This window comes from Magnolia sinica, chromosome 3 (genome assembly GCF_029962835.1).
Source record: "Magnolia sinica isolate HGM2019 chromosome 3, MsV1, whole genome shotgun sequence".
NCBI classification, from domain to species: Eukaryota; Viridiplantae; Streptophyta; class Magnoliopsida; order Magnoliales; family Magnoliaceae; genus Magnolia; species Magnolia sinica.
In genome coordinates, this window is record NC_080575.1 from 6,491,662 (window position 1) to 6,503,264 (window position 11,603).

Here is an 11,603-nt window from a genome sequence, read left to right on the forward strand (position 1 = left end):
ACTGACGCTTTCAAAACATGATAATTAATGCAGGTGTAGTGTGGTTGATGCTATTTACTTGGTTACTGGAGTAAATCGAGCAACTAAGGAGCTAAATGGGTCCTTGTGGCCTATATTAAGCTTCGTCATCAGATGATAGATTTTTGCTTTTGTTTAATAAACTTTTGACATTTGGGTTATATAAGTCCCGTTTGGGCACTATATTTGAATATTTGGATATGAATGGAAAGTTTTATTTAATACATGGTTTACCATACGTATAATTGATGCTAACTCTGATCAATGATAAGATGGTTTAAATTTAAACTGAAATTTAAAGACTAACATTCGAGTTTTTACAAAAGGAATAGTATATTCGGATTTTGAAAACCCAGGTGTTACAAATATAAATTTATAATTTTAATTAAACATTTAATTAATGGTATTGCAGGGTAGAACATCCACTGCAAAAAGGGTAGGATTTTACACTCATGTTACAAGTTGGCACATGTAGTGATATAAAGTTCTTACCACATTTAATGGGCTACTATGAAAAAATTGCATTGATCCGATGGTTCAATCATTCTTAAATTGGTTTTATTTTCGTTGCCGCCTGTTTTTTGGAAGACACGGATACGATGGTTATCATGATTACCTAACAAAAGTTATACTTGGGAATCATAAGCAATCCATGATGGTTCGTGATAAAAAGATGTATCAAATACTTGATTTGATCCATTTTTGTGTAGAAACACCGTCCATATTGAAGGACCACTGATCGAATGGTTAATATTTGTTAGGATAGTGTGATGTTTGCATTGTAGCCTACTGAATGTGCGTTGAACCTAAGGAATAATGAGCACTCTTGCGTGAGTATGCTTCGCCATTTGCTGCCAGAGTATGGTATAATTCACCACGTGGATTGGGTCCTGGGGCCCACCTTGATGTATGTATTTTATCCACACCGTCCATCCATTTTAACGGATCATATTAAGGTATGAGTCCAAGAAAAAGGCAAGGTCACATAGACCCGGATTGAGGGTAAACACATTTATCACCCGATCCAAAAACTTCTGTGGCCCCAGGAAGTTTTCAATCGCAACCGTTCGATCCTCATTGATTCTTGTGGTGTAACCCACTTGAGCCTTGGATCCGCCTTCTTTTCGGGATAATGCCTTAAATGATCTGTTAAAATGGATGGAATGTTTGGATAAAACACATCATGGTGGCCTCCCATAGCCCCTGCTAGCGGTCCTTGCTGGGCCCCACCAAGACCTAAGAAGAGACGGACGGTCTTGGCAGGGGCTCTGTGAGGCCACCTTGATACTGTTCATCTGAGATTTGGTTTCTGGATCATTATCTAAAATGAGCTTTCGATACCAATGGACGGCATATATGGATTTAATCACATGCATCACAGTAGGCCCCACAGTTAGAGGTCACATGGACCAGCCACTAGCCATTGGCTGGTGGCAGGGGACTAGCCAATCCGCTTCCCCACTAGAAGGGGGCGCGGATTTCCTGCAAAAGGCTCTCGCCGAAACCTATGTGGGGCCCACCGTGATGTATTTGAGAAATCCAATCCGTCCATCCGTTTTTTTGAGATCATTTTAGGACATTAGGTCAAAAATGAGCCGGATACAATACTCAAGTGTGCCGAAAACATGATGATTGAACTTCCACCTTTGAAATATTCGTGGGGCCACAGAGGTTTCGAATCAGGATAAAATTTGTGTTTTCAGTTCATCTCAGTAGTAATTATGTTATGAACAGTATGGATGGCATGTAAACATCACTGCCGGCCCCATGGAGGTTTCAACGGTAAGAATTTCCCTAACCACCTTTTCCTTTAGTGCGGCCCACTTGAGTCTTGGATCTTTCTAAATTTTGATCTCAAGTCCAAAAATGAGCTCAAGAAACGGATGGACGGGGTAGATTTTTTACAAAATCACGGTGGGCCCTACCTAGGTTTCCAGCCAAAATTGAGCTCAAGAACCAAGTACCTACACGACTGCGTACTGATTAAACTCTGTGGGGCCACGATAATTTATGCATTTTATCCACTCCGTCCATTCCTTTTATCAAATAATTTTACTGCTTGAGTCCAAAAATGAAGTAAATAAAAATCTCAAGTGTACCACATCATAAGAAAAAGTGTGCATTGAATGTTTACCACTCAGAATTTCTTGTGGGCTACATAAGTTCCAGATGAATATATACTTTTATCCATGTCCACGTGACGTTATAAACAAGTTAGATGAAAAATAAACATCACTGAGGGCCAAGATGGATTCAAATGTGGAAATCATTATTCCAATTGTTTTCTGGTATGCTCCACTTGAGCTTTGGATATGTTTCAATTTTTGGAATCAACCCTTAAAATAAATTGAAAAAGTGGATAGAGGGGTTGGATAAGTCACATCCATTCATGGTAGCCCAACATAACTTACTCAGTATGCAATCCAACTACAGGTCGAGATTGTTCAAGCAATCTGATTTTTAATATAACTATTAGTGATAGTGAGTTCCACCATGTAAATATATGCTTCAATTGAAGCCCCTGATCCGGTAACCGTGAATGGGTAATTCCATGGACACTCAGATGTTCATAGCCTCTAACCAGAGGCCTTTAAATGGATATTCAAGGAATAATATGAAAAACATTGTATTAAAGAGGATTTTCCAATCTGAAAGTTTTGGGTCCTTCATCTCCAGTGAGTACCATAAGATCAACCGACTAGATCGTGGAAATATGGGCCCACTTCTACGTAATGGGTGCAGCAGGATTCTTAACGATCCCACGTGGAATTATCATATGAGTCCATACATTTGAGATATGTGGGGCCCACCCATGATTTGAATGCGGAATCCAAACCGTGCATCTAGTGCGAGTCACATGGGCACCACAGTCCCAAGAGTCGTCCCTATCAAAAACACAGGTGGGACCCACCCAAGACGAGCAATGTACAATCACACGTGAAATCTATATATTCACTTGTTGTGGCCCGCCCAAAGATTGCAATCGCTTGCGTTTCGGTGTTTTCCTTCATCCTTGCACCTGATGCCTGGGTTCGATGACACATAAACAACACGGTGGGACCCACATTCCACATGGAAATTTCTCTAAAATAAAAAAATAAAAAATAAAAATTCCTCTAACATTTGAATCGCACCATACATTGTAAAAGAAGATTTTACCAAAGCATGAAACTCACTGTATACTGTAATAACATTACATAGACAATACCAGCAATCTAATTCAAACTGAGGCCGCGTTTGGATGTGCTACCGAATCCAATTGCAATAATTAGTCCAATAAAGAGGAAATGACCAAATGGTAATTGAAGTAGCCCTCAATTTACAATAGAAAAACAACGTAATTGGTAATGTTACAATTTGGTCATGCCCACCCATTGAATTTGAAGTAGAATTGCAATTCAATTCGATAGTGCATCCAAACGCGGCCCAACTTGTACAAATGGTAATCATGGGTTCTGGGTCTGCGGGCTGCCACCAGGAGGAGATGGAGGCCGAAAAGGAAACCAAGATCTTGGGTCTCTCAGAGAAAAGGCAGGGGGTGGAGGAGACGATCTAAACAGAGGTGGAGCCGACAGAAATGGCGGCAAAGGCGGGAATGAGAAAAGCAATGCCGGCGGCTTTGGAAATGGTGGTGGAGAGAGATTGAAAGGGAAAGGCAATGAAGGCCAAGGTGGCAATTGAGGAAATGGTGGTAGAGGCGGAAATGGTGGCAATGGAGGAAATGGCGGCAATGGAGGAAATGGCGGCAATGGTGGTAGAGGCGGCAATGGTGGTAGAGGCGGAAATGGTGGCAATGGAGGAAATGGCGGGAGGTAATGGCGGCAATGGTGTAAATGGCGGCAATGGAGTAAGTGGCGGCAATGGAGTAAGTGGCGGCAATGGTGGCAATGGAGGAAATGGCGGCAATGGTGGCAGAGGCGGAAATGGTGGCAATGGAGGAGATGGCGGCAATTGTGGTAGAGGCGGAAATGGCGGCAATGGAGTAAATGGCGGCAATGGTGGTAGAGGCGGAAATGGTGGCAATGGAGGAGATGGCGGCAATGGTGGTAGAGGCGGAAGTGGTGGCAATGGAGGAAATGGTGGCAATGGAGGAGATGGCGGCAATGGTGGTAGAGGCGGAAATGGCGGCAATGGTGGAAACTGAGGAAATGGTGGCAATGGAGGTAATGTTGGCAACGGTGGAAACTGAGGAAATGGCGACAATGGTGAGAACTGAGGAAGCGGTGGCAAATTGGGAAAAGGGAAACCAAACGGAGGAAATGGAAATCCGAAAGGCGGAAAAAAGAACTTTGAGTCATTGAAAGAGCTTGAAAATGTATCTTTGGAAGATCCACAAAGAGAAAAATCTATTTTGGGTGGATTGTAAATCAATGCATTCAAGCTGTAAATGCATTGGTTGGCCTGTTTGGATTTGATTGCAATGTGTTCTGTTGAGATCTTTAGGCCAGGTACATTGCACAAGGGAGATGGACTTCGGAGCAAGCTCGCTTTGCAAAATGGCGCGTTTGTGTGGCCTTCTTTGCATTTGAATCGATCAACGGGCGGCTGGAATTCGAATTCGTAGACTCCGAATCTGTTGGTTGTTTTGTTTGCAGATAAGGAGAGGGATTCTGTTGTTGTTGTGTTTGCTTTGAAATTGCATACTACATTCACTTCCACCCCTGATCATATGAATAAAAGAAAATAACTACCAAGAAAAATCAGACGGCTAGGATACTATGTTGGTTTCCAAGGTTTCTTGGATGAGGGTGACTCATCAATATTCATATATGTGATGTAAATGTACATCTAATCCATACCATCCAACCAGATCTTCGACCTGATCATTGATGGAGCATATACAGATTGACCGATCCTGACCATCCAATTGGTGGTCATCAAGTGTAAAGATCAAAAGAAAATTGTTCTGTCCAAATTCAACAGACTGTATCAGATGGTTAGTGTTATCTGATTAGTGTGAATTTTGGGCCAAGCTCCATCCAGACTAAGGCATGCGATTAGGACGGTCTAGATCGAAACAGTTGTGAGGCCAAATGGCCGGGATCAAAGTACCAGCTCATGAGCTAAGCACCTGTGTCCAGGCACAGCATAGCCCAAATGGGCTCTGGCTCAGGCTCTGGCTCAGGCAGGCAGTACAGACCACCAAACACCCAACTCACCAATGTCAGATGAGTTTTGGGCCGAGCATGCTTGCAGGCCTGTAGTAAGATTCAAGCCTAATTAATTATTGGGCCCAAAATTCAGGCCTAGTCCAACTCATGGACCTTGAGTCTCAGCCCAATATAAGGTGGGCCATCACAAGGCCAGTAGAAGCTCAGATATGCAGTCCTGTATGCATGAACAGTTGATTTAGGCATATAAGTTCAATGCTAACTCATGGTGCTGAACTGATGAGTTAATAAACGCCTACATCTAATATATAGACTAAGGTATTCCGTAACAATAATGATGGATATACCGGTGACAGCCATTATTTTTACAATACGGGATGTAGTGGTTGTTACGAGGTCGTAATGGCATCTTTTTTATATTGAAAAATAAAAAATAAAAAAAACGCATATCAGTCATGTAATGGACCATTATGACTTTTATGGAGGGTACAACAGGCAGTCATGGAAGTTTTAACATTCTTTACTGATCATTTTTTTATACAACCGCCGTTATTACAGCCCCATAATTTGTAAGAATTGCCACCGTTATCTTTATCTTTACATAACAACCTTTATATTATATTATATATATATATATAGAGAGCGGCATGCTCACCTACGCACGTGCGTACCTTTGCACACGTGTCATAGGTGTCGAATCCGAACGGTCCATAAGATGTGAAATCCCATGAAACCTGAGGGGGTGACTTTTCACCCTGATCTAAGATTCTGGTGGGCCATAGCAAAGAGAAATTCAAATCAAGGGAAGAAACTGTTTGCATTTTTCATGGCCCACCGAAGTTTTGGTTCAAAGTAAAAATTGGTACTAAGGGGTTTCATGAGGTTCTGCTTCATGTGGACCGTTCAGATTTTCGAGACTCATCAAATATCATGAGTTCTCAAAAAAGTTGGTATGTAGTCCGTACGAACTGATTTGCAGGTGAGCGTTCCGAGATATATATATATATATATATATATATCGTATTTGATTGCTGGTTTTTATATTTCTTAAAAAAGGAATGAATTTGATTTACACCATGAGATCACAAAGCTTTTCATGAGGTTAAGCTTTGTAGGCTCCACTATAAAGCATGTTGGACATTCACACTATTAGTTAGATACATCCTTCAATGATGAGCTGTGGCCTAAAAATCAGGCCAATCTATGACTTAGGTGGGCCACACCGTAAACAAAGTTGAGAATGAATGCCCACACAATAAAACCTTCCTGATTGTTTATAGGCCACGAGAATGTGGTTTAGACATCTAACACATCTATTGTGTGTAACTCATTTGGATGAAAGGTCACTACATTTTAAGCCATTCCAAAACTCATGTGAGCTCCACTAAGTACTTTTAGTTTTAAGCATGATATTATATGGTTCAAATTGTGTAGCCCACTTAAGTTTCAAATAGAGGAGACCAACCAATGGCTAAAACACATCACGGTGGGCTCCACAGAGCTAAGCTTCATGGAAAGTTCTCATAAGCTAGACCTCACAAAACCTTTTCCCTTTCATTAAACGCCAATTTAACATTTTTGTAAAACATAAAAATCAAATAAAGAATTCCCCCAGCAACCAAACAATCTGTTGGGTTGATGAGTCACCACCACATAAGAAGCTGCGGAAACTATTCATACTTGTCTACGTTGGCTTTATAGGTCAGAATTGTTTGCTTAAGGAGAACAAACTTATTGGCTTTACGAAAGCCTATGCACAGCTCAGAAAATCTGATTGTGCAGAAGGAAGGAAGAGAGAAGAAACCAAAACTTTATTTTTTCAAACTTTTTTTTTTTTTTCCTGCTATTTTTCTTGCTGCAGCACAGTTTCTCCAATATTCTTCATTTATAGTGTCCTCGAATGTGAGAGACTCATGATCCGTATACAAGCAGAACAAATTCACTTCCTCAGTTTCTGCATAATCTCATTGAGGCTTCTCATTTTTTATAGGAGCCAATGGTAAATGACAATTGGATGAAAATGTGTTGACTGAATTCTGATTCGATGAAGTACTTCTAGGGGAGATGGAATGTACTCCTAGACTTCTGCGATCCGAATGGGGTGATGTAGGTGTCTCCTCCTAATTCACATGCCTCTCTTCTTCATATTCTTCAGTGTCGACCTGATTTTCTTTGGCTGAATCTTCCTGGTTTCACTTCCAGGCTTCTTCCTCGTAGAACACTACATCTCTACTTACCACTACCTTATTAGTTAGTGGGTTATAGAGCTTGTATGCCTTCGATTCTTCATTGTAGTCGATGAAGATGCACTTCTCACCACGATCATCAAGATTTTTCCTTCTCGTTTCTAGAACTTGAGCGTAGGCAATACACCCAAATATCTTAAGGTGCACCATGCTCAGCTTGTATCCACTCCATGCTTCTTACGATGTCTTGAATCTTACACTCTTAGTCGGACACCTATTAAGCAGATAGGCAGTACATGCAACCGCCTCTGCCAAGAAATTCTTTGACAGACTTTTCTCCTTTAGTATAGTCCTCGTCATGTCGAGAATGGTGTGGTTCTTCTGTTTCGCAATCATATTCTGTTGTGGCTTATAAACTGCAGTGTGTTGTTACTTAATGTCATATTCCCTGCAATATTCTCGAAAAACATTTGCGGTGTACTCCTTACCTCTGTCAGATCTACGTGTTTTGATTTTAAGATCACTTTCTTTTTCAACAAGGGCCTTAAAATTTTTAAAAATAGTAAAAGCAGTAGACTTCTCTTTCATTACATACACCCACAATTTTCTACTGAAATCATTAATGAATGTAATAAAGTATTTATTACCTCCAAGAGAGATTGGCTCCAATGGTCCACAGATATTAGTGCGAACCAACTGCAACGGTTCTCTTGCTCTTCGGGATACTCCACTCGAAAAGGAATTCATTTGTTGTTTACCAAGTGTGCACGCCTCAAGCACATGTTTTGGAGCTTTAATAGCAGGCAAGCCATGCACCATGTTTGATGAGGAAAGAAGTTTGAGGCAACTGAAATTTAGATGGCCAAAGCAAAGATGCCACATCCAAGAATCATTCTTTGCTTTTCCATAAGAACACTTCTTAAGCATTGTGTTTATATGGAAAGGAAACATAGGATTCTTCATCATTTAGACTTTCGTAATCAAACGTCCATGCATATCTCTTATGGAAAAAGAAGAGTTCTCCATGTGTATAACATATCCTTTTTTGAGGAGTTGTCTGAGACTCAGTATATTACTTTTCATGTTGGGCACATAGTACACATTAGAGATGTAGTTTGGAAAAACATTCTTCTAAAAGATTTTGATTTTGCCTTCACCTTTCACCGGCCTTTTTGACGAGTCACCAAATGTCACATCACCATGAACTCCTTTTGTGAGTTCCTCAAATAGGCTTTTATTCCTGCACATGTGATTGCTTGCACCTGTGTCGAGATACCATATATCTGATCGATCACAACCTTTCTCTTATGCAAAGAGCACTGTGGAGTCTTCCTGGTCATGACTCAATGCTTCAAAATAGTTGGATCGTTCATCGTGATCCACTGGCTTGCTCCAACAATCCAAAGCATAATGGTTGAATTTGTTGCAATTCCAGCATTGAATATTGCTCATATTTTCGCAACCGCGTGCGGATCGGCCTCTACCATTTCCTCTACCACGGAAATTGATAAATTTTTATTGATTTTGTGGATTGCTTGGATTATATCCACGCCTTCTTCCTCTTGCACGATCGTTAGTGCCACGGCTCCCACGATGTGTATGGTCACCTCTTTGTTCATTTACAGTTAGCTTAGACTCTAAGGCATGTTCAAGCATCGTTCATGTATTCTTTTGCATTCGTTACTCATGCACTTGCAACGATCCCATCAACTCTTAAATGTACAGTTTTTTCAAGTCCTTAGATTCTTCGATCGTCACAACCACGTGCTCAAACTTAATTGTGAGAGATCGCAATGCCTTTTCCATGACACATATGTCTTCAACTTTTTCACCATTTCTTTTTAAATTGTTAATAATAACAATTAGACCTGAGAAGTAGTTAGAGATACTTTCACCTAACTTCCTTCATGTGCGCCGCTTCGAACTCGGCTATTAGTGTTTAAAGGCGAATCTACTTCACTTAATTAACACCTTTGAAGATGGTGCTAAGGGTATCCCAAGCTTGTTTGTTTGATATTGCTTCAGCAATCTTTTCAAATGTTAATTCATCCAACCCTTGATAGAGGAGGAACAAAGCCTTGTTGTCTCTCTTCCTTTAATTTTTTTAAAGTAGTCTTTTCTTTGTTGGTAAAGGCGGCTTCTTCCTCCATAGTGGATTTTACATACCCATCGATGACGATCTCTCATAGATCTCGTGACCCAAACATCGCCTTCATTTGGATGCACCACTTTTCATAGTTGTCCTTTGACAACTTACGAATCTGCGGCTGGATTATTGTAGCCATCTTACAACAACAAACTTTATAGGTTAGACGACTTGGCTTTACTAAGCTTCAAGAAGACCTAAACAATTTGATTTGATTTTATTTTTATTTTTTAAAAAAGAAATGGCTGATTTTATTTTTAGTTTTATTTTTTTTTTAAAAAAAAAAAGGGAGAGAAGGATGAAATAATAATATGATTTTTTTAAAACAGATTTTCTTTTTTCTTTTTTTTTTTAGCTGAAAAATTGCTGAAATCTGAATTTTTTTGAATAGATTTTTTCTTAGCTAGACGACTTGGCTTTACTAAGCTTCAAGAAGACCCAGACAATCTAATTTTTTGAAAAAAGAAATGGCTGATTTTTTTTTTTTAAAGAAGGGAGAGAGGAATGAAATAATAATCTGATTTTTTTAAAACAGATTTTTTATTTTTTTTTGGCAGCTGAAATCTGATTTTTTTTTTTTAATAGATTTTTTCTTAGCTAGATGACTTGGCTTTTATAAGCTTCAAGAAGACGCAGACAATCTGATTTTTTTAAAAAAATAAAAAAAGAAATGACTGATTTTTTTATTTTTTTTTAAGAAGGGAGAGAGGGATGGAATAATAATCTGATTTTTTTAAACCTTTATTTTTATTTTTTTGGCTGAAAAACTGCTGCAATCTGAATTTTTTGGAATAAATTTTTTCTTAGTTGAAAAAAAAAAAAATACTGGAAACTTTTTCTAGAAAAACAGAACTCGGCTCTGATACGAGTTTGTTGGCTTTACAAGCCAGAATTTTTTGCTTCTTATTGTCTTTACCAAGCTTTTGCACAACTCAGAAAATCTGATTGTGTAGAAGGAAGAGAGAAGAAACCAAAACTTTAATTTTTCAAACTGTTTTTTTTTTTAACTGCTATTTTTCTTGCTGCTGCACAGTTGCTTCTTCACTTGTTGTTTTTCCTTGCCATGAACTTGCTTGTAACAACCGGATGCACAAGATACCCATTTATAGGCATTTGAATGGAATGTGTAAAGACAAAAATGCTCTTATTAGGAGCTTCCAACATTAAAATTCTTAGAAACTACGCAAGCTTTTCATCTCCCAAAAGCATCTCCATGAGAAGTGTTGCTGTGCATTGAAAGATGAACAGTCGGGCAGTTGCTGTAGATGTTTTGGTTTGCAATTCTAACAGTCTAGCCCAAGATTACAAAACAGAGAGAGAGAGAGAGAGAGAGAGAGAGAGAGAGAATCATGGGGCTTCAGGGCTTTTACCTTGCAAGAAGTAGCTGTGCAAAGAGGTGTTGGTGGAGCAAGTGCCACAGAAGACAGCGCCTGCTACAATGACCCTTGGCTTTGGTTCATTTGCAAAAGTACTCACAAACAAAGCTGCAACAACCACAAGTAGAATGGTTGGATTCATGGTTTCCGTAGAAGGGACTGAAGAGGGGCAAAATTGGAAAACAAAAAATAAAAGCTTCTAAAACAAGTACAAGACAGAGGACCTCTGAAACATCTTACATTATATGTAGTCCAAAAAATGTGAAGGTCGTCCGTGACTATTTACGTCATTGTTTGAAAACTCGAAACTCGGGACTCAGTTCAGTTGACCAATGAGTCATGACTCGGACGAGTCAACCCGGTAACTCAACCGAGTCTCATAAATTTTCAGCTAGTACATTTTAATTAAGATTAAAAAAAGGGGTAGAATTACATATATTGTGGAGTTGCCGTGATTCCCATTTAAGTGATTCTGCCATGGCCCATACTGCGTGGGGCCCACCAGATGGATGATCTAGTTTAGTGGGTCATCATCTAAATAGCTGAATTACATGGGTTTTTTTATATAGAAATGATCCATAGAATGGATTGACCAGTCCGAGTCAACTCGGGCGAGTTTCTATTTGACTCAGTGGGCTCTCGAACAACGGTTCACATATTATTACGTGAGATTTGCTAAGTATGGCATGATAGGTCCAGGATCCAATCCGTCCATCAGAAAGCAACTACTATATTGATGGCCTAGTCCAAGAATTGGGTTGATCAA

The 11,603-nt window shown here is 39.6% G+C and overlaps 1 protein-coding gene across 1 annotated transcript; it reads right to left on the reverse strand.

Annotated features, from left to right (window-relative positions):
• Window positions 1-3,158: 3,158 nt before the first annotated feature.
• On the reverse strand, window positions 3,159-11,261 carry LOC131239399 (vegetative cell wall protein gp1-like). The gene is made up of 2 exons (XM_058237089.1): window positions 10,832-11,261; window positions 3,159-4,679 (listed from the first exon to the last, which is right to left on the reverse strand). The coding sequence occupies exons 1-2, from the start codon at window positions 10,977-10,979 to the stop codon at window positions 3,571-3,573; spliced, it is 1,257 nt and encodes a 418-aa protein (XP_058093072.1). The 5' UTR covers window positions 10,980-11,261; the 3' UTR covers window positions 3,159-3,570.
• Window positions 11,262-11,603: the final 342 nt, after the last annotated feature.

Coding starts and splice junctions, on each gene's coding strand:
- LOC131239399 (XM_058237089.1), bottom strand. CDS start 10,979: ATGAATCCAACCATTCTACTTGTGGTTGTTGCAGCTTTGTTTGTGAGT. Junction 4,680..10,831: donor GCACAGCTACTTCTTGCAAG/GTAAAAGCCCTG, acceptor TCATATGATCAG/GGGTGGAAGTGAATGTAGTA.